This window comes from Anser anser (genome assembly GCF_964211835.1).
Source record: "Anser anser genome assembly, chromosome: 4".
Lineage (NCBI taxonomy): Eukaryota > Metazoa > Chordata > Aves > Anseriformes > Anatidae > Anser > Anser anser.
Window position 1 is genome coordinate 71984762 of NC_139724.1, and position 24530 is coordinate 72009291.

General features: G+C 34.4%; 1 protein-coding gene and 1 long non-coding RNA gene across 4 annotated transcripts in view; one reads left to right on the top strand and one right to left on the bottom strand.

Moving 5' to 3' along the window:
- LOC310898197 overlaps window positions 1–22468 on the bottom strand; it is a 47922-nt gene extending 25454 nt beyond the window's left edge. The window contains exon 1 of the long non-coding RNA XR_014583071.1: window positions 22334–22468. This is a non-coding gene — a long non-coding RNA (uncharacterized lncRNA). The remainder of the gene's footprint in view (window positions 1–22333) is intronic.
- SPON2 (spondin 2) lies at window positions 1–23581 on the top strand (the record flags this gene model as incomplete). Of its 3 annotated transcripts, none has more annotated exons than XM_083832756.1 (7): window positions 1–144; window positions 16770–16833; window positions 17647–17872; window positions 18240–18463; window positions 18736–18927; window positions 19985–20159; window positions 22356–23581. In XM_083832756.1, the coding sequence occupies 5 exons, from the start codon at window positions 17650–17652 to the stop codon at window positions 22532–22534; spliced, it is 993 nt and encodes a 330-aa protein (XP_083688882.1). In that variant the 3' UTR covers window positions 22535–23581. The 3 variants fall into 3 exon arrangements, with proteins under 3 accessions (XP_083688882.1, XP_083688881.1, XP_083688880.1); XM_083832755.1 differs by lacking the exon at window positions 1–144 and adding an exon at window positions 5404–12323; XM_083832754.1 differs by lacking the exon at window positions 1–144 and having other exon boundaries at window positions 16666–16833.
- Window positions 23582–24530: the final 949 nt, after the last annotated feature.

Here is a 24530-nt window from a genome sequence, read left to right on the forward strand (position 1 = left end):
CTTCCCTACTTTTTTCCCAGTTATTTGCACTTTTCAAATCAACTTTTTGTTCAGTCTCACAGAACTCCCACTTTTGGTGGATTTCTGACTGTCTGATGCTGTTCCATTAATCCCAGGAGGAATGGATTCATGATCAGAGCAGAGGTGAGGAGTTGAAAGTTCATGGAAGATGAATGTTCTGATATTATTCCATGATTTATAGTGTGGATATTGCTGCTATACAAAGGGAATAGATGGTATAGATGCATATATTTTCAAAAGAATTAAATAGCTGATTTTTTCCTTAGTGGGAGCTGAAATTCTGCTTGTGTCTCTGTATGACAGACTCATTCAAGCTTTCTCGGTGAAAAGAAGACTGATCAGAAAAGCACAGTACAACGGGAGAAAAAGAAAATGAACATTTTCAAAATTAGTTAAAAGGTTTTTTTTTTTTATTCTTTTGTTGAATTTGGTCCATTAACAATAGCTTAACTATGTAACTTAAAGTGTACTTTTTCTCTTCTGAAAGTTCTTTGCTAGATGAGAAATCATGTTTAATTCTCTTCCTGTCTAAATTTTCCATTTTCTATTTAGGAGGTGATAAGTTTGGGGCCATAGTGGCTGTTACTGTTCCTTTCTATGCCCTTTGAGAGCTCAAACTATGAAATGAAGCCAAAGCTGCAGCTGCAGCAGCAAATATGCACTTTTTAAATGAGAAACATCTTGCTGATTTCTCCCTCCCTTCAGTAAATTTGTGCATAAGATGAAGAATAACACATCATGTAACAACTAGGCCAAAATCTATTAACATTTCAGTTTGTAGAAATGAAGTTAAATACAGGTATAACAGCTTTTTCATGTATTTGTTATTGTTGTTGTTGTATAAACTATTGCACATATACCACTGTATGTGCCGTTCTTCATTCAGAAGAAAAAATACCTTCTTACGTCTTTTCTGTAAAGGTTTTTACTCTTCGTTTTTATATGAATATTTTAAATTGGTAGCAATTTTATATACATCCATCACATTGGTATAAAATTTTGCTACATTTCATATAATAATTTTATATAAACAAAGCTTCGATTCAGTGTGTTATCATAACATTTGTTATTTTCCTGTCATGTCAGCTTCATGTACTTCTCCAGTTTGATTAATTCTAACAGTTGTCCATTGGAGGGGTAATGGTTTATTGTGTGTAGAAATTCCACAATACCCTATTTTTCTTTGACAGCTGTATTTATTCCAACGAGCTAATTAATGGGAATCCCAGTTGCTAAGATGATTTTCTGATGTGTTGACAAAACCCAATGGAACAGCTGACAACTACACACTGTGCTTTCAGGAAGAAAAAAATGGTTTGCTTTCTTTTTTTCCTCCCCTGCTCTTCAGGTACAGAATCCAAGGATTGTCTATTTGAGAGAACAATGAATACAGCCAAATCTTTCAGTTTCACTCAAAAATATTTTTTTTTTTTTGGTAATATTTTCTTTTTAAAATTTGTCTATAATATGGCTATAAAAGGGAAAAAAAGAAAAAACATTTGAAGCTAAAATAATCATATTCTACTGTGGTTCTTTTTTAGCTATCTGAGCTACTTCCCACAGTGGATTAAACAATGTGATTATAATGATTAATTTTCTTTCATAGTCTCCTTTATACAGCACTCTGTGATCTGATACATAGAAATCTTTCATCTAGCAGTTAAAGGCAAGACATAACTATGGCTGCAAGCAGAAGACAGAAATATTTAAACTTGCAATTAAATGCAACTTTTAAGAGCAGGATGAACTTGACCTTATTTTTGAGCATTTCACTACATTGAGAGCAATTAATAATTGACAGTTCTCATAGAAAGTGACAAATTGATCATAATTTAGAATCTTGAAATCAAAATTGGATGCCTTTGAAAAAAAAAATTCTTTAGGTCAGTCAAAAATTAAGACTGACAATACTAATTTATGGTAAAAAGAAAAAAAAAAAAAGTCCCAATATGAGATAGCAAGAAATTCTTTGGTCCATGTTGTTTAGGAGTTGGATAATATAATTACAGTGGATTTTTCTGGTTTTAACTGTCTGAATGTACAAAGAGCTGTTCAAATAACACATGAGTACAAGCAGAAGATAAAACATTTTGAAATGAAGGATAACATTAGGGAGGCAGTCTGGTTTAGCAATTAGTGCATGGATTCACAAGTCAGAAATTCTACATTCTATTCCCATATCTGACATTGATTAGCAAGTCACATTAGGACTTATTATCAAAAGTCAGATATGCAGCTGATCATCTAATTAAGATCATCATGCTATTAGCATAACTGCATTTGCAAATCATGCATGCAGAGCTTTAGCCTTTGTTTAACCTTGATCTGTGATATGAAAGCAATCTGTGTTACAGACTTATACAACCCTCTTATTTTACAATTTGAGCAGCTCAGTTTTTAATATATTTAATCTCATCAGATTCTGTCAAACTGGGTAATATTACTTATCCCCTTTTTAAGAAATTGGAAATGCAGCACAGAAATATGAGGTTTGAATTTCAAAAGATGATTAACCATTTAAAGATGCAGATAACCAATTAATGACATTTTCTTGTCCCAAAGAAGATCACATCCTTAACTCCTATATTTATTTTAAAGACTTTCAGTGCCTAAAGTGCTTTAGAATTTGGTTCTGCATCTTGTGAGGTCTAAGTTCGGTTGGAAATTATGTCCACATTAGCAAGTAGCGGAGACCAATAGAAGTAGATTAATAAAATGAAATAGTCAGTACTAAGGATCTAGCATTCACATGTTTTAGGGGGCTTTAATGCTGGGTTAGTTTTAGTCTTATCCTGTGGACTGAATGTGATATTGGGTTCTGTGGACCCAAAGCTCACCTTCTGGTTACTTCCATTCCAAAATTCAGTTTGCATGGGGCTCCAAGGCCAGTCCATAATATGAATGAAAGCATGGTAAATGGGAATGATCAGGAAATTTGCTTCAGAAGATCACACCCAAGGTAAAATATTGACATAGACTTTCTCTGTGATTACTAGAACCAAAGCCACCTATCAATTATATTAGGTAATTGAATTTCTCTCTGCAAAGCTGGAGAATATTGATGTCCTGACCTGAAAAGTTTGTATTAGCATGTTTGGTCATCTAAAAGGTATGGTAAGATTGCTTTGTAGTAGCTCACTGAGAAGCTGGGTAGAAACAGTTAAAACTAACTTGAGAAGGGATATACTTGATTTATGGAATGTTAGCCAAATAACAAAACAAATATTTAGCTCCTGTCCGACTTTGAAAATAGTGCTGCATTCTGGGAGTATTTTAGTAAATATTCCAAATCTTTCTTGGCCAAGTTTATGAGAGAAAGCACTAATTTTCCATCCACTGAACTACTTTCTCATTTTCATAAATTTTCCACCTGATGAGAAAATGAAAGAAGAAATATCTTATTTTAATATATCTAAGTATATAGAAAAAAAAATGAAAGGCTTTTATGACATAAAATGCACTTTCATGCAATAAAAGAAATTAAAAGAGAGAGAAAAATTTTAATGAACAAATATGATCAGCCAGGTAAAAATCCCCTGGATTTGCTAAATCCACTAGCTACTGTTTCATTCTTTTAAATTAATTATTTTTTTCACTCTTACATATTCTCTTTCTCTATATATGATGAACATATGAAAGGCACTCTGTGAACTGATATTCCTAACCTAAATGTTCCATTTTTTTTCCAAAATATGAAATTAACTTCTTTTATCATTGTACATATAAAAAACCACCTGTCCATGTGATATCCACAGATGTCTGTGATTTTCTATGCTGTCTAGATTTCCTCCCTTTTTTTCTCATGTTTTGGTTACACTGAAAAAATAAATACATTTGAGCATTACTCAAGAGAGCTCAGTGAAAGAATGCTGCAAATAAGAGAAGGTACATCATTCCTCTAAAAGCCTTTTCATACCCTGAAATATTACATCAGGGTGAAAAAGAAAAGGATATAAACAACAGATACTGAAAACAAGTGAATGAATTGAATAGGGTCAGAGGTTAGTACCTCAAAAAGAAAAATCTACATGGATTTTAGACCAAAATTACTTCTTTGTATCTGGATTTCTTATTTTATTTTATTTTATTTTATTTTATTTTATTTTATTTTATTTTATTTTATTTTATTTTATTTTATTTTATTATTTTTTCTCTTCCCCTAGGACCTCAGTTATGAGGTAATTATATTGGGTTTCCAGAATTTCTTTTCTTTTTTTTTTTTTTTTTTCCAAGTTCCTTGGTGAAAATCTGTCTTAATCCACATCCTTTCTCTGTCTTTGTCTCTGAGTGAAAACTTACAGTCTTGATGACTTGTATAAAATACTATGGATAACTCAAGACAGTCTTGTATCACTCTAGAAAAGCAAGCTACTTCTAGAGATTTTCCAGATGTTACTGTCTGAAGGATTTGTGGTGTGTCTCTTCAGAGGCTCTTTGTCTGATGGATAAAATAAAGGAGATAGATTTTTTTAAAGTATATGACCCTTTTCTCTCAGTACTATACACACAGAACACCTCAGACATCCTTTTAGTACTATTGTACTTATTAATATTGTACTTATAACTTATTTCCATTTACATTATTAGCATTATATATATTACCCTAATTTATGAACTGAGTTTTTGAAATCTGACAAAGCCAAAGAATCCTGATGAAGTGCTCAAAAAAAAAAAACCCTCAGATATGGTTATGGGAGAGTCATTCACATTTCCAAAGGGGTTCACTTAATTCTTGTCTATTTTCTCCCCTAATATCCAGCAGGGGTAAATCCCAGAGGCTGTCCTTGCTTCAGGTGAGAACTTCAATTCACAGTATGTCACCTTCCTACAAAAACGTACATTCTGTAATAGACTTCTCTTTCACCGAGTATTCCTGCAGCAGAAACTTTCTGATGTTATGCTTTGCTTTTCATCTGCACAGATTCATCTGCACGGTGGTGTTTTGTTTCTTTTTTTTTTAAATCTTAGGAGACACTCAGATGCCATGACAACAGTTAGCAGTATTAGAAGCTGGGCAGATAATTATTTGACATTATAGAGAGTTACTGCAGGGGTGAGACAAAGAGATGGACACATTTTAATTATTTTTGTAACACCTACCCATTTGCTCTTTTCTGGATTCTGCCTAATATGAATATATTCATATTGTCCTCATTCTGGACTATGCTATTTTAATCCAGACTTGGGAATATGAGTGTAAACCTAAAACATTCTGGCTCATGTATCTGGATCTTCTCTCCCCAGAAACCAGGGCCTAAGGAGAGTTGATGAGTCCAGGTCTCACCCAGGTCTTATCTGAGGTAGGAAAATGGCCAGGGTGCATTTCTGAATTCAGAAGCTGGGAAAACCCTTGCAGGGACTGCAGAGTACCTCCTGTTTCTGCTCCTTGTCTTCATGACAGATGCCAAGATGGTGTTTTGTTCATTGTTTAGCCTCCGTTTTCCGTTGTTTTGTTTTCAAAGGGTGTGACAGAGCAGCAGCGAGAAGGGCTGCTTCTGCTTTTTCCTGGCTGTGGTAGCCTGGGTCAGGTGGACAGAGGGTGGGAGAGGAGATTACAGTGTCTGCATGCAGACTGGAAGACTCCTGAGAAAGCACATGGCTTGCTTGTAGCAAAGGAGCAGATCTACAGCCAAGCCTCAGAGGTCAAGGAGAGGATACATTCCTAGAGACCCAGAGGGAGACTGTGTGAAGGCTGCTGCAACCCATGAAGGCAGCGAGAATTGCTGGACTCCAGAGCATCTGGAAGGAGAGACTCGTTCTAAAAGGAAATAGAAAACGGGGAAGATTTGTTTTCAAAACTTGTATTTAGTCTGCATCATCCAGAGGATCTGCATTTGCTTGATTTTAAGGGGTTGTCTGTGCTCAAAGAAAACACAAAGATTAGAACCACTTTAGTGTCTTAGGGCATGCTCATTCTGCAGATAAGATTGGTTAGTACTACCTCAAGGCTCAGACTTCCTCAGAATCACATCATAACCTCATAAACACAAATGTTTAGATATAAGCTTTCTGAGATGGAGGCCCCCTCTTCCTTATTTGGAAAAGACTATAGAAATATTAGTAAATTATCCCTGGGGTAATTTATTTGGCCAGTCCTGCTGGTAGCAGAAGATGAATAGCTACTATAATGGACTAGATACCATGGAAAAATAAGCTTGCTGTTCAAAATCTTGAAGCTGATCTAATCTGTGATGACAGCTAGGCTCTGGTTAGTACAAGAGATCTAAGAGCATACTCTAATACTGTTTTCTTTTTCCTCAGTCTTTGCATGCTTTTCCATCTGTAGATGCTAAAATCAAACAATTAAGTTCTCCAAAAAAGCATCTATCATACAATCCACACCACAAAGTGTTTTTTCCATTCTGTTTATCAGATCATTAATTTATAAAATCTGTGGTTCGACATTACAAATTCAAGGACTTATGAGCCCCCGTGCAGTGGGCCAAGTTCTCTGCTGTCCTATATCCTCAGACAATGCTACCATGGTCCAGTAAAATGAATGCCTAAGTTACTGGATGAAATTATCAACAAAAAACATTGATCCCTCTGTGAACTGTGCATAAAGCATTACACTCAAACTTTCTTTTTTAAACCCTTCCCTTTGTGTTTTGGGATAACTGACAGTGTTACTGAACATAAACTGAATCTAGATGTCACAGGCTTTGTAGAAGCATTGCAACCTACATTCAAATTGTACAATTCTTATAAAAGAATTAAAGTTGCACCATACTTTGCTTTGTTACTATCTGTTGTACTACACTAGCTAGCTGAGATGACAAGGGATTGGTGTTAGAAAGCAATGGCTGGCAAAAATTTTAATACTTATTGTCTGATTTGACATATTTGATAGGACATTTTTGAAGGATCCAACAAAGAAAGTGTGTAAATAATTTGATCCTATGAAATTATGGGATTTCTGTGATAATGGTTTGGGGGTTGTGTGTAATATGTCTAGACTTATCTTCATAAATGACTATGCAATTCACTGTAGATTTTATGAACTATTGTCTTCAGAAGTACAAATTTATTTTATTTTACTGTGGTGGGGAAAAGGCAGGTCAAGCCATTCCTGTCACCATTGTAAGTATTGCAAAGGTAGCTTCTCATGCTAAGAATAAGAAAAGATTCTCTCACCTGCAGATGCAAGGACATGACTGTATGTATTTATATCAGTTTTTATAACACTAGAATAACAATTAAAGGAAAAATATTGATATTGTCGCTGGGGATGATCCAAAATTTGGCAGATTTATGCTTCTGCAAATTCTTTCACTGTCGGCATCTCAGTATCTCTATTTTATTCACAAGTAGTAAAAGAGTAAGGCTGCTTACACAATCTAATTTGCCAAAAGTAACTTAGCCAAGAGAACTGTCAAAATCACTATTAAGATAAAGACATCTGTGTCTGAATTAGAACAGCAGGGAAGGCAAATGCTGATGTAGCTTCTGAAATAGTGAACATGAAAAGCAGGAGATATAAACATGAAAGAAATGTGTTAAACAGAGTATTGGTAGTGACTACCGAAAGCTTGTTAAAAGGAAAAGTCCTAGAGAAAGACTTCAGGACTTCCAGAAAAGGCAGAGGATCCACACCTGGAAAAAGGTAAAATTCTTTTTCTTTATATCATACTACATAGTACTACAAACATACAGTATTTGAGGAAACAGTGTATCCTTGTCAAATTTGATGACAATACCAAATCAGTGGGGTAACTGACAAGACAAACAGCAAATCTGCTCTCCAGGTAGACCTTCATAATCTTGAGGAGAAGATCAACATCAAAAAGTTCAACAAGGAGTCCACAGTTCTGCCCCTGGGGAAAATAACTCATGCATCAGCTCAGGATGGGAACCAACAGGCTGAATGGAAGCACTGCTGAAAAGAACCTGGGGATTATTTGGACCCCAAGCTGAATGAGAACAAGCAGCACTTTCTCATCACGAATAAAGCAAAACACTGGGCTACAACAGGATTTGCTAGGCCGGCGGACTGAGGGGTGTTGTTAGACCCTGTACTAAACACTGGAAGGTCACACAGATTATTATATTCAGTTCTGAGGTTCCCAAATCAGGAAGGATGCTGAGAGACAGGAAAGGGTCTAACAGAGGCCTATCAAGACAAGTCAGACTAAAGTACGTGACATATGGGGAGAGCTGAGGGAGCTCAGACTAAACTGAGCTTGTTTAGTCTAGTGAAGAGGAAGTTAAGGGCAATCTAATACCCTACAAAAACTTGAAAGGTTTTCCCATCAAAGACAACAAAACCCAAATTCTTATTGATAGTGGCAGACGAGGTAGTAAGGTTGCATCTTGGGAAATTCAGATTGCTCAGGAGGAAAAACTGCTTCACAAGGAACAACATTATAGTTGGTTAGCCAGGTGAAGGAAATCTTCACCCTTGGTGCTTTTAAAGACTCAGACAGACAAAACTGGCTTGACCTAGTTGGGGTACAGCCCAGCTTTGAGTAAGAGGTTGGACAAGAGACAGCCAGAGGTCGCTTCCAACTGGTGTTTCTAGGATTCCGTGAAATAAAATGATTAAATATTTTTGATTAAATTGATTCATTAAATATCAAGTAATGTCCACAAAACATTTAGGAATACATTCTTGTACTTACCACATAGGTTTGCTGAGTCAAAACAATCACTAAAGAACATGATTTTACCTTCTATATACATCCAAGATTAGTGTTTAGTTTGCACTGCTTTTCTGAGCATTCATTACTAAATACGAGGCCTATTATTTAGATGACTAAATCAACACTATTAAATTTCCAATTTTAACTGGTCTGCCTTTTTCTATTATAGTAATTCTAGAGACAGCTAGGAATGTGTCATATTATAATGGTCATATAGGCCTATTACTGTCCATATAGCAAACTAAAGGTGAGAAAGGGAAGAATGTAAATTATCACTGAAGTCTTTACCCAGTTCTACGCTTATTTACCCCTCAGTTTTATTAAACTGTAGCACTTTCATGTAATATATATATATATATTTGCTTCTAATAATGCATTCAATTCATAATTATAAAAATGTCATCCAAGCAGCTGCTAGAACAGTTTCCCAGTACATGTAAGTGACAATATATTCAGTAAACTACATTGTAGCTTTGAAGAACAGGTTAGGACAAGAAGTGAAGAATAATATCCTTTCTTAATGGAATCTGCAAACAGAATTCAGGGTGGTTAATTAAAATGCTGTCTGGCCAATGGCTTTTCTATTGACAAAAGAAATTACAATATGAGTTTTACATATTTTAAAATAATAGGTCAGATTCTGATTATATTCATGCTGGCATAATCATAGGGTGTTTGTGTTGATGCTTATTCATATTTATACCAGTGCTTTAGAATTAAAAATCCATTCAAGCATTTCTAGCAATACAGTGCTTCCTAGAATGATACTTTGCACTGATTTAGTTTTAGAAGTAAAAGAAGTAAACAAGCAGCACAGCTTCCCAAAATATAAATTGATATCAATTTATCCTTTATTTGTAGTTAATGCAGAATATAATGGAGAAAATTTACATTCTCTTTGTTGAGGTCACTTTTTCATTGTAATAACTGATAAATAAAATTCACACTCAGGCACTTATGATTATTAATAATGCAGGGGTCTGAAACAGCAGTAAAAATTACAAGGAATTATATAACCCATTATATAAAGAGCAGTTTTCTTCAATTTCAAAATAACAAACTTTCTAAAAAATTAATTTCACTTTCCACAATACTGGCCAAAATAATCATTTAGAAAAAAAAATAAATCTTACTTTTCATGTTTCCCTTACTTTTGTTGAGAATCAAAGAGTGAATAGAGCAGTTTATTTAATTCATTATTTCTGGATAATAGCAAGTTTTTTGTTGTGGACAAGGAGCCTAGCCTGTGGTCAGAAACAAAAATCTACGTAATAGTCTTGCTTGTGCTGTCCTTTACTACCCTTAAGGCTTTTTGTGCTCTTATATATTCCATAAAATCTTTTTTTTTCTGCTGTCAGAGCTGTTAGTTTTGTTGAAAGCTTCTTCCTGTACATTGGGTCATATTTATAAACAAGTTATAAAACAGTTATTTATATATGCAGCATCATGTCTTTATTATAACTTCCAAATTCCATATGTTTTAAATGAGGATGTATTTGATTCCTTCAACAAAATGGTGGTAGTGTTGTTAATTAAGAGAATCCGTTTGATAGGGGTTGACTTCATAACATGTTTATAAAATGCAGTAAAAAATGCTTTGCAATATTGCTTACTGTGTGGAGGATTACAAAATATGTGAAGTTTCCCATAATAAACTCAGTGGGCATGCTTTTAGTACTCTGCAGTATTATTTGTGTTCCATGCAGAGATTCTCAACAAGCACATGAACATCTCTATGGAAGTTGCTGTCATTGATCAATGTGCAGAGATAGTTGCATAGAGTTTTTCTATTCTCAGAACTCAAAATAATACTGTGTTAGCATGGCATTTTTTCGGAGCTAACAGATCCTGTCTCTCAGTCAATTAATTACCTTTGTGTTCATCAGTGCATTCAGCTTTCGTATCTCTAGTTTCAGACAGAGATTGGTTGGTGCTAAATCAAGGAGTTCTGCAATGTATTCCATCAAATGCCACAGATGTATTCTGTCTTCCATTGAAATCAACCCTAGGTCACTCTCCTTTACAAGCCTTCGTTTTGCTATTACATACCCAGTATTACATATGAAAGAAATCACAGATGTGTACAGAACCTATGAGAGTATTAGATAAGTGATAGTTTTGTGCCGTTACCTGAAGTGTTGGAACAAGCTCAGAAAAAATGCCGTAGGACCATAGGATACTTGAGGTTATAAGGCACCTCAGGAGGTCTTTAGTGCAACCTCCAGCTCAAAGCAGGGTCAGCTTTGAGCTCAGATCAGATTACTTAGGGTTTACCCAGTCTCATCTTAAAGCCTCCAAGGAGGCAGACTGCACTGCACCTCTGGGCCAACTGTTCCACTGGTTGACTGTTGTGATGGTCACAAATAGTGGACCTCTTACTGAATGAGTTAGAGCTATGTGCAGAATCTGATATATGAATGACTTTCCACGACAGGTCAATTCATTTTTAACATTATTCACATGACTTAAAAATGCAACTCTTAAAGGTATCATTTAATATATTAGTATATTTAAGGCCTTTAAAAACAAACAAACAACAACAACAACAAAAACAACACAAGAGAAATCAACAAAACTTATGGTGAAGAGTTGCCTTGATAGTGACTACTTTAGAAATTTAATTTGGTGATCTTCTACAGTGTTGCCAGAGGGATAAAAACATGACATTTCTACAAGGCAAAAGAAGCATCAAGCTGGTTTTAGAAAGCCAACATGTATCAGACTGACCATGAGGTATTCTATACAGGCTATACACCCAATGTAAAAAATGAATAATGGAATGAAGTAATATATTAAGACACTTCTTTTTTATATTGTGTGTGTGCACAATACCACAAAAATAACCTGTCTGGAATTGCAATGAAGCTGTAGTACACTATATATTAGATTCTCTTCAAAGGAATTTTTTGTTTGAGTTTGAGGTTTTCTTGAAAATATCAAAAGTAAATTTAAAAGCAGGGATTCCCACAAGTGTCTGAGTCAGGTCTACAAGGTTAACATCTTCTAAATATTCAGCTTGTTTCAGAGTTCTGCTAAGTCATGTGTACTGGACAGTCCAGCGAGCTAATGCTGCTGCTGCAGGCACTCCACAGATTAGCACAGGGCTCTGAAAGCTGGCCCTCATCCCACAGCTCAGAATACCAGCCTGATGAACAGGTCAAAGAAGCTGTTTTTCTGCTCAGATCTGTGGAGTTTTGGAGGATGGAAAAATAGCAAATTAGGCTTTTCAGTACTAAAAGTGACTTAAATATAGATGATAGATGAATGCTGGAGCTGTTTCTTACTGAGCAGTGTCACCATGGTCAATAAAGCTAGAATTTTTCCTTATCTTGGTCTGAATTCTCAATGAGCCCTGAATTAAAAAACAAACAAATAAAGCAAACCAAGAAGCAACACAAAACCAATACCCAACACCCTTGTAATGGGAATTTGTAAACTCAAAATACAAGGTGCAGCAGGTTGAACTACCAGCAGGCTGAACCTTGATTATAGCCATCAATGGGAACATTTAATGAAGTCCACCTGCTTTTAGATTCAGTAACAGATAAAGATACCTGAATCAGTTACTTACGTGGGCTAGGTGTCTGGCCAATGGAGAGCCTAATAATACAGTTAGTGGAGACAAGAGAGCTACTCATTGGTTATTCATTTGGTCAAATATAGGTATGTATTAAAGGGTGAGCTGAACAGTTCTCTAGATTATATTGACTATAATGATTATAACTCCATTATACATAGTGGTAATTTACATATCTAGATCATATGCATACACATATTTAACTGCCTTAGTCTGCAAACTAAATCCTTATCCCAAAAGCTAAGTTGAAATTCAAAGTTGCCTTAACTACCATTGCAACATCCAGTATTGGGAATGCTTTGTTCTCCTATATAAGTATTGTATTTTATAAAGTCTTCCAAATCAACACCATAACTTCTTCATGGTACAATATTTTGCTGCTTACCACTCTGATATTCAGATTTTACAATTTAGAGGGTTTTGACTGAATGTAAACCTTTTGGCATTTTTGAGTGCCCATAATTGTATGTGTATCCATGGTAACTGCAGAAGAGGAAGTATGGTTGTTTAATCCTTGTTAAGTAATACAATGTTATGTTTTTCTTGGTACACAAAGAGATGCTAGTTATTCAGAAGCATATTAAACAGCCTGCACATATCAAAGTTGTACATATACTACTTACCAGCAAAATGGAAATTGTTTTAGTAAGGTTTTAATGTAAGATAATAATTTAGGAATAGAGAAACAAAATTTCTGGAGCTTCTGTTCTGAATAAAGGTGGGCAAGCTAACTTCAGATCAGTCATTTTAGTCAAATCTCCTTTCTCTTAATCTTACAGGTTAATTGAAAAGTCATAACTAATCATGCCAATCTCATTGCTTACCAGGGAAAGAGCTAAATTATTCTGTGGCTAATCAAAATGGAATTTACACCCTTTTAATGCATTATATTCCTGTGTAATAGCCTAAACGTGATCATATAAATGTTTTCACATAGTGTAAATGATGCAAGAATCAACATGATACTAAATGTACTGCTCTATCTTTAAGCAGAGTTTTTTTTTCTTGTTTTATTATTTTAGGTTAGCAAAAATACAGAATATTTTAGAAACAGTTATGACTGTTATTTGAAAAAACACAACATTTTTGTTTTATACTTTCCACCTTTCACCCTTTGAATCTTGGTAAAGCCTGCAGAAAATGTAAGACTGTTTTCTTATTGACAAGAAACAGCAAGAGTTGCACACAGACACAAACAAAATTAAATACAAGGCACAGTTCAGCACTGATGTTTAAGTAAAATAAACCTTGTCTGCCTTAAGCATTCAGGGTCCATAGAGGTATGCATATGGATGGAAAATAGGTGTACCTGAAAACACACAGACTTGAAAAAATATGTATATATTGCTGTAAAAGAAAAAAAATCCAATTCTATATACAGGCAAAATGGTTTCTAAATGGAAGTTTTTTCCCCCGGTTTTTCATGAGTTTTCATCTGTTTTTAATGGGACATGCACACCAAAGAAGGAATGCAAGCAGAGATTCTGATGCTACAGCAATTTTTTTCTCCAACTACTGGCCCACAGAAATTTGGCATCTGTGGCTTCCCAGCCATGAATGTAATTCATTGAGTGGAAATCTGTTTGTTTTTTGGGGGGAGTTTTTTTTTTTTTTTTTTTTCCAACTACGAGATACTAAATTTGATATTCTGTCCTTCACAATGTCAGAGACTGATTATGCTTAGCACAGTTTCCATTTAAAGTAATAAGATTGGGAGTTAGTATTTTCTGACATTATTAGGTGTGTCTTTTTATTTTTTCCCCTCCTTCAGCCATGAGGGTAGCAGGTGATGAGAGGGGGAAGGGAAGATAATTAAATAAAATTTAAATTTGCTGTACTTTGTCCAACAATTTTACCATGGAAACCAAAAAAGATAAGAATAAATTTGTAGGTTCTGAAGATTTTATTCCTCCTGAGAACTCTGTCTCAGCAGAGCACTTATTGTAAATAAGGAATGGTCTACTGTAGGAATGTTAACAAAGAAAACTTACATTCTGGACCAGGATCTGAGAGAGAGCCTAAGGACTATAATCCAGGTTCCTTCTAAGTACCTTCATACTTTGAGGAAAGAATCCTTCTCCAGTTTTTCAAACTTCAAAGTCCCTAATTCCCACATTGGTAAGGTAGGAAAGTAAAATATCTAGGCTCATTTTTTTTCCATTAACTGTATATTTAAGCTGAAGAGTCTGATAACCTCAAGAAATGGGAGTAATGGTATTCTAGAAGAAGGATCAACTGGTTGCGCAAAATTGTAGATCTGGAAGACATCTGAGATGCTCAGTACAAAGCATCATGAGGTACTATTCTAAGAGAGAATCAAGTACAACTTTTCTCATTTTTGATATTTCTTTGTGTAATCCGTACTTAGAAACCTCAAATGACTTCCCAAGTTCATGACTTCCGACAATTCAGTCTTTCATCAGTTAGTAAGTTTTCCTTATAATATCTGAGCCAAATTATGCTGCCTGCATATATTGTCCTATTCCTGGAGCTATTCATAACATGTAGTCATGGAACTAGAATGGTCTAGTCTGGTGATGTGCCTTTTGGCAGTAATTTCTGTTTGAGAGGAAGAATCTGATCTCCAAAATAATTCTGTGCTGGATGCAGAACTAATTGCTTTGTTCTTCATTTAAGTGTTCTCCTGGAAGTGTCACAGTATGTTTCAATATGTGAATTTAGCTGGATCAGTAATTGTGATGATAAAGATAACCACAGAACCGACTGAAGTTTAAAGATAGTAGTACACAATTATATTTTAACAATTCTATCTGCAACATATTCTAATACTTATGGGACCTTTTTATAGCCTCTAGAAGGCTGCATGAGCTGGAGACATCACCCACTTCTGATATAGGTAGACTCAATTCTCTAAGGAACCTGTGGATCTGGAATTCTGTGCATAGGAGGGCGAGAGCTGGATGTAATTCACATAACATCCTCCAACAAACACTCAAAAAAATGATGTAAAAATATCCACAGCCTCTTTGTTCATTTTCTTAGGGAATTCTGGCTCCTAGAACAGAAGTAATTATGGGAAACATGGATATTTTCACTGGGAAGAATATAGGACACAGGAAGAAACCTTGGAAATAGAGGGCACAACCATGTCTAAATAGTTAACCTGCTACAGTGTTCCCAAAATCTATCCAGATATACATGAATTATTGATATTGGGTGCTGAATCCATGTATATTGAAACTTTCAATAGATTCCATCTTGCCAGGACAATAGGGAAATGAACGTCATTTAGACATCACAGTTTATTTGTATCTTGGCTTTTCTTGCTAATTTACCGTGGGTGGGAGGCAGAAGGGAAGGAGAAATTTCCATTTCAAGTGCCACAAAGCTCAAACTGCTTGGTTGGTAACACCCTCCTGGTGGACAATCACTTATGTCACTTAAGCTATAATCCTATGATGGCCTGGGATTCTCATCTGAAAAATAACATATTTTTTTTTCCATATGCTGTACCATCTTATTAGATATCTGTGGAAGTACTTCAGTGACATTCCTCACAATTTCAAAAGAAGACTCTGTGCAAGACTTTCTTCATGGTTCATTGTAAACTTTTGAACTTCCTCTGCTGATCAGCCGCAGTAGCATTTGTTAACCTTATAAGCATGGCACAAAGCCCTTATTTTTCCTACAGGCTTTTTAAAAAGGTTGTAGGGAAAATGATTTAAAATAAATATTAAACATTATTTTTTAATTGGGTCACTGTATTAAGCATAATTCTTCATAGGCAATTTAAATAATTTTAGTGAGTTAAGTATATGTACGGTGTTACAGAAGATGTATGATTTAACTTTAATAATGAGATTTTTATTTGGGGGTTTTTACTCTGAAGACAGCTAAGAAAAATTTCAGAGCTTCCCAAAACCACTCTTTCCAAAGAAACCACAATGTTACAGAGCCCTTTCATCATCCAGCATACGGTACCGTAGAACACAAAAATATACACTGTACTACTTTAAATTAATTCATATTTGCAGGAGACAGTCTGTGTGAGTATGTGCAATTATGAAATGCAACTTTTTTTTCCTCTTGACTTTTTTAGCTGCCTCACCCCTTTTATTTGAACACATGCATATGGTGTGTGAGAGTGAGCAAGCTCTCTGTAAATGTTTGGAAGGAGCATCTGTCAGACAATAAAACTTACAAGAAAACATGCTTCTCATTTAAAGTGTATTCACTAGAACTATTCCAGCGTTGGAATCAGTTCATTTGTATAGCTTAGAGGCATTAATAAGAACAGAGAACTGTAAAGTCACCAGAAAACCCGAATTATTAGTAAGAATCCAAGGTATTTTTTTTTAAAGCATTTCGTCTATTCGGCATTACAAGCTTCTGATAGGAACCTGAACCAGTTGACATACAGGAAACCTCTGATAGTCCATCCAAAAAGATTGCAAGTAAGAAGATGGCATGCTTTTTGCAAACCTGGAAAGTCTAAAGATTACAATAATTGTTGGACCAAAGGGACCCTCTTCAGGCATAAATAGCAAGACTCCTACTGTCTTCTCTTGCAGACCAACTCAGCTGCCAGCAAAAGCAGGTGCTCTCCCCCTACCAGTGCTCCAGAGGAAATATTTAGTGAGTATTCACTGCTCTTTTTACAAATTAATATATTATTAGTGTATATTATTAGTGTTTTAGTTATGTTTGTATAGTTCTCTCAAAGGAAAAAAAGCATTTAAAAGTAAGTTTTTAAGGCTTATTTTAAACAATTGCTTGAGTTCAACAGCCTGATGCAATTATCATATTAATTTAAAAACAAAATTTGCACAGCCTATGACAGCAACTTTTAAAAAATATTGTTTTTTAATAACTCTGTAGCTTTAACAATCTGAAGCAATTGCGATGTATTTTTTAATGCACAAGTTATGACAGCAAAGTAATTTATATATATTTGAAATGTATTTGATTTTAAATGTTATGCCATAAAACAGTCTTTGTAGGACACAAATTTAAAATAAATCATTTCTTTTGGCAAAGTAACCTGCAATTTAATCTTTAGAAGAATAAATATACCACTAACGTTTTCCACAGAAACAGTTGCTACTCTAATTAATTCAAGATGTGACTCTAATAAGATTTCAAGAAAATCAGAAACAGATTTTTCTGAGGTAGTACTATGAACAAGGTTTAGATATTTTTATTTTCATTAGAAACACTTGTCCCAGGTAGAGTTACAGATTTGTAGTATATAGCCTGGAAATATCAAATCCGAAAGCATTATAATAATGTTTTTAGAAGCATAACAATTTTAGTGTTTTGGATATATGTTTTCTTTTTGTTATATCTTATGCTCTGTTACATTTTATTAGGTAACTCTTATTCAGTTTTGAGTTTAGAGTGACTAATACGTCTAACTTTTTTTTTTTTTTTTTCCTTTTCACGTGGAAGGGAATGGAAAACTTGATGTTTGTCTACTGCTCCAGCAAAATTATCTGGACATTGCTTGTAACAATTCTAGGTTATGCCAGCAGCCTGCCTGTGCGTGATGATTCTATTTGCACAGCAGAGGAACTTGCAAAGTACAGCATAATCTTCACAGGGAAATGGAGCCAGACTGCTTTCCCTAAGCAGTATCCACTTTATAGGCCCCCAGCACAGTGGTCATCAATGCTAGGTAAGTGAATTACATATAGTTTTAAGACCAGATAAATCTCTTGACCACTGTGATTTTTATTTATTTTTCTTCTCAATAGTAAATTTTAATATAACTAATGTAAAAAGAAAGAAAAGAGCCAAAGTTATTAAGAATGAAAAGCAGAAATTTAAGTATCCACAATGCTTTCAAAAATCTACAACTGTTTTCAATTGACTTCTGTTTTCAATTGGTTACAGCTGAAATAAACAGTGATAAGTCAAATGTTTTAGTGTTCACTCATTTTTATACACTTTTTTTTTTTAACCTCAGAAATAAAAGAGAAACTGAAGAAATAGGGACAATCTAAAACAGACTTTTATGTCATGCAATGTATTCACTCAAATAGGTGTTACTCATAGTTCTGACTACAGCATGTGGAAAAAAAATGAATATGCCAGCAATGGTGTACGTGATTTTGCTGAAAAGGGTGAAGCATGGGTATTAATGAAAGAAATAGAAGAAGCTGGAGAGAAAATTCAGAGTGTACATGGAATCTTCTCTGCTCCTGCCATTTCCAGTGGTACAGGACAAACTTCCACTGAATTAGAAGTGCGTTCAAGACATCCCTTAGTAAGTAGATATGCACATATTAATCTTTAAAGTTTTTTTTTTTTAATGGTTACTATCACACAAAATTAAATATTTGAGTTCTCATTGGTAGGAATAAAATAATGCAAAAATGTTACTAAAAGAGCATGTCAAATTGCAGGGAGCACTGTATGGGTTCTATAAAGCAGAAGTGTATAAAAGACCATTTCCTTCAAAAATGTTAAGTTATAATTACAATAACTGGGACTGGAATATAAGTGATGCAACCCTGATGGGTTGTTTTGTTTCATTAGGTTTCATTTGTTGTACGAATTGTGCCAAGCCCCGACTGGTTTGTGGGTATTGACAGCCTAAATCTCTGTGAAGGAGACCACTGGATGGAAGAAGTATCAGTAGATCTATTTCCATATGATGCTGGAACAGACAGTGGTTTCACATTTTCCTCCCCAAACTTTGCCACTATTCCACAGGATACAGTTACAGAGGTAGGTGTACATACATAGTTTAGTACCCTGTACTATTTTGAGTCCTCCCTTTAAAAGATAACTATCCTTGAACTACTCAATGGATTCTCTTGTGAAATTGATTTCTGTATTTGAGAGTGCTAACGCGCTCTTTACATGGATTTATTAATAGCTGATAACCCTACTGCTCTTGTTCATTTTCTATACCTTGTTATTTTATTGAGTAAATGTAGATGGATCATAAAAAATTGGCTTACATGTAAAGTTATTTATGTAAAATATGAGCATTTTAACATGGTTTTTAATAATTCTTAAAAATAGAGGAAAATAAAAAGATTCCAAAAAGTCTTGGCATGACTGAAAGTGTCTAAACAGGAAAATTCTAAGTCGAGAATTTTAGGTACTGATTTGGGGAGGAGTTTTCAGTAGAAAGTATTGCTGAAACCTGAAACTGCAACATTTGAGGGAAGGGAGCTAATGGAAAGCAGAAACTTTCTTCATTGCTACTGCAGTGACCCCACTTCCAGTCTTCTTTTCTTGCTTTTTGCTTTTGTCATTTATGGGTGGTGGGAAACAGAGCATCTTGACTCAAAGGTTTTGAATACTATAAACATTCAGTCAGTCCTTTCCTTAAGGTCAGTTCTTCTAAAGCCAAATGCTGTGCTAATGAGCAGTGAGAAAAAGAACAGAGAAGCTGGAAAACAATCCATCTGGCCTCCTATACCCACATAACAGCTGCTACAGCATACCTAATACTATTATTTAATAATCTTGTATTTTATCTTGTAATAATATCCACTGCTTCCCATCAAACCATTCCAAATATATCTCTGTTTTCAGTACCTCCCATTCCAGTCCTCCATCCAAAGGTTGGCACAATTCATTGTGCCCAGTCCCAAAGCATTTTGTGTAAAAAGTCTGGGATTACCGGCAGTAGTCTGGAGAACTGGGATTCAAAGAAACCATTTTAATGCATTTTGCTTGCCAAAAAGAATCAACATGATGTGTAAACATGATTTTCCAGTTATTTCTTACTAGTATGATGTAGTTTCCTTAAGGTTTCCTGTTTATTTCACAGATCACTTGTTCCTCCCCAAGTCACCCAGCAAACTCATTTTATTATCCCAAACTCAAAATTTTGCCACCTATTGCTCAAGTAACAATGGTGAAATTAAAGAAAAACCAGCTGGGTCTTCCTATACCTCATCTTAATCAGCCAGCTAAAAGTAATGAAATATTAGACTCCATCTCAGGTAAGTGATTGGCACTTTGATATGCTCAATTCTGTTATTTCTATTCACCCAGAAAATATGTGGAAATCTGGCGGGTGATGTGGATGAAATAGGTGATTAGGCAGAATATTCTATCTGCATTGCAATAGTTTCCAGACTTACATATGGGAAATAAAACAAGCCAGTTGACATAAAAGAGAATCCCTGAAAAAATAAGGAATGGATTTCATATTTGAGCTGTAGTTCAAAGGGTTGGGTTATATCCACAGTGAGGGTTACTCAAGCCTTAGTATCACTATAGATCAGTGAATTTTATGAGAAATAAACAATATTTGATCAGAGACAAAGTTTCACAAATCATTTGCAAGTTTGAAGTAAGTACTCCCACTTAAATTCTTGCATGATGATGGAAAAAGAGAACTAGTACTGTTGTTTCTGGGTCAGAGGGCTTAGTAGCTATGTGAAATAAGAATTTAAATAATTCAATTGATTTGGACATATTTGTGATAGCAGCAGACATCCTGACAACAAAAACATTGTTCTCTTTTTTCTTTCCTTAAAAATTTACCCGAAAAACTCATTTAGGTAGTGGTGACGTTCAAATATCTGACTCAAGTCAGTCTGAAGGGTAATTTTCCAATCTCCAAAACAAAAAATACTATATCTGTTCCAAGGGAAAGATATCAGTTAGTGTCTACCTTTGGTATTCTCTTTATAGTCTTCTAGTGATTTTTAATAAATTGTAAGAGGAATGGTTAAGAATAAGAAGACTGACATCCCAAATACTATTAGAGGGACAGCAATGGGCTAAATCCCCAATGTATTTCCAGAATATCTGCTATGTTCCAAGAAGAGCTTCTCCAGAATAAGTTTAAAGATTGAATGCCACTAGCTTTGTCCTAAAGTCACCTTGTAATCATTAAAATAAAGCTAATTCTCCACACATGATTTATACTTTAATAAGTGCATTTCTCTATCAACTTATGCTTAAATGTATTACTATTAGTAAACGACATATTCAAAGTGAGTGCTTCAAATCACATTTTCAGTCATGTCTTTCCCACAACATCTGAAAGGAACGTTTGGCCCTTTTTAGCATTTAAATCTAAAACAATTCATTTAAAGTACAGTATTTAAAAAAAAAATTAAATCCTACATCCTCATTTTATAATATATTAACCAGTAAACCAGTCTATTCAAAAATGTATTCCTTAAGCAAAAGGACAGATTTAATTATCAGAGATCAAGCTGTGTCACTTGTTCCTGCTAGAAGCACGGGTATTGGTGATTACAACAGAAGTAGTGGGTTCCATTGTAATGCCAGAAATTTATACCAGAAGTCACACACTTGATACAGTAAATCTTGAAGCTGGTCTTGTGCACAGTTATTTTACCCACAAATGCTGTAATACACAGATTTGATGCAATTTCCTGTGACAAGCAATATTTTTATTTAACCTGTTAAGGAATAGGCACCTATATTTTTAAGACAGATATTTTCAATGAAAGTATACAATATGAAAAGTACTTTAGAGTTTCTGATTTATTTAGTTCCAGTATTAAATTAAATTAAAACTTTATTGAAAACACATTTAGTATTAGAAGGCTTGTAGTTACAGAATATCTTTATTGGTAAAGGGAACTGTAGCATACATACCGAAAAATATTGAGAAGATTTACTGATTAAAAGATGTGACTTCTGTTACTTCTGAAGCAAATTGGAATTAGAGTTCAATGGAATTTGATATGAACAACTACAGGAACAATATACATCGCCAAAGAAATATATGTATACATAAATAAACTAGATAAAACTTTTAATCCTAGTGTTTTTAGTAAGCTATGCAATGGCAAATGAGTTATAAAATTGACAGTACATGTTTTTTGGAATGTAATCTTTTTAATGCAATTACTTTAAAAATAGTTTTATTTGATGGGAATTCTATATTTTCAATTCAATAAATAATCTGCTGTACTACTGATGTAGTACCTCAGACAGTCTCTGGACTGCAACAATAATAACACCAATGTCCCTGGGTTTAGGAGCTGAAAACAGACTTTTTTATTTATAAGATGACATATGGATTTTATTAATATCACATGTATTTTTGTATAAGAAAGGACACTACTCGGTCATCATTCCTTAATGCTTTGCCAACTATGTATTTGCCTTAAGCACAAATTTCTGTAGTTACCTTTTTATTGTGTATATTGCAGAAACACCGCTGGACTGTGAGGTTTCCCAATGGTCTTCCTGGGGTCTCTGTAGAGGTCCTTGCAGAAAACCAGGGACCAAGACCAGAACTCGTTTCGTACTTCTTCACCCTGCCAATAATGGAACTCCTTGTCCAAATCTGGATGAAGAAACAGGATGTGAACCAGATAATTGTGTCTGAAATAAATAAAAGATAATAATTTAGATAATTTAAAAGTAGGATAAGTTTAACTAAATCTAAACTACATGTCATTCAATGTTCCTTATAATTCAGATATGCTGCGCTACTTTGTGGAAAAGATATTAGACTGGTTCTGAAAGTTGTTGTTTAAAATCAAGATTTTGGGGGGGTTAAATTCTTCAGGTTTAGTATGACAACAGTTCTCGATCATTTACAGACCAGAAAACCCAAATAAATCTTTGTTATAAATATACTGTAAGTTCTTGGAGTACCCTCTAGTGGCAGAAAAGAAGACATTTGGAAAGATTATGCTTCACACATGTAAAAATCTTTCTATCACAAAATCTAAACTGGTAACATTCTTAAATGCTGTAATTTGTTGATTTACAACTATTTATACCTAGAAATTAATTTTTCTCTAAATTATGTTTATTATAATTTATTGGCATTTTTGTCGTCTTTCTAAACATGTTTTACTTGCCTTTCTTCAGAAACTACTTAAGTAAATCAGAGTGACCAGATGTTTGCAGTATGGCTAAGAGAATAGTATGACTGAGTAAACTTGTCTTGAGACTTATGAATACATGAACATGTCTTTTTTTTTTTACTCCCCTCAAACATGAGAAGAATACATATCATGAAGACACTCAACCAATAAAATTACTAAAAAAAAAAAATCCCAGAAGTTTGGATACTAGTACAAAAGTTTTGAACTTAATCAAAAATGTTAACTGAGATTTAAGACCTGACTGATAGTTGGCAGGTGTCCCCCATGAGAGAGTTGTCTGAAAAATAACTGTTAAAAAGTTATCACTGTTGACCATAACACAAATTACATAATTCTCTTTATATGTGCAGTAAATGTCTTCATGTTCCTTTAAATGTATTTGCTGTTATTTGGGTCATCCTAGCCTTTGGACAGAGAAAACTTAATGAAGTTTTAATATTATCTACGACTGAGGTATACGCAGATCTAACAAAACACAGTATGTCAGAAACTGCTCCAGATGGCAAGTTTTAATGCTCAAATAATTGTTATAAAATGAATGTAACATGTGGCTTATAAAGAGTTGTGGCTACCAACTGGAAAAGAATTTTGAAGTAAGACTGTTCAAGACTGTTCAGTACGTGATATTTATAATCAACCCTGAAAACTTTTACAGCACACTGCAAATCTACAAACACACAGCAAAGATATTGAACAGGAGATGTTGGGTTGCATATGTGTAGGTTCATTTTGGAATATATCAAATATCGCAATCTTTATTATGTACTTAAAGGAACACGCTGTATTCTCTGTAGAGTAGAAACACATAAAAAGTTCTCTATATATTTTTACAGGAGATAAATCTTGCAAAGACCCAAAGAAACTTGAAACTTTATCAGGCTAAACTAAGTTGGTCTTGCAATGCTGATGAATGCACAGTTGTTAGAGCTAAGTATAGGAATTTCTACATCTTACATTCTTCAGATTCCCCCTGTTGCATGTTTTCCAAAATTATTTCAGTATTCTTTTTATTATACTTTCTTTTCTTGATGTTCCCCTGTGCCCATTCTGTAATGGAAATAATGTTATTACATTATCATTTCCATGTTTTGTGTTTAGTCAATTTCTACATCTTTTCCATTTTTTCTGTCTCCTTTTTGTATTATTTTTTTCCTCACTTTATGTTTTCTTTTCTGTTAAACTTATTATTGCATATACTTAAATGCTCTCTGAGGACAGAAACTAAATTCAAATTGATTCATCAGCTGCTCATAGGACTAAACTCAAAAAGGGTCTTGGGCAGAACTCAGATGCAAGTCTAAATTATGAATTAGTGAAAACAATCCCACAAAGTTTTGCTGAAGTGCAAGGTATCCTTGAAAGAACCTTCCGAGACCTTCCCTTAACACTAAAGTTTTGCTTTTTCACATGTTCAGAATAAATGAAGGGCTAAGCCCAGCAGAAAAATACCTCCACCTGTAACTGTCTACATGACTCAAATGTAGGATG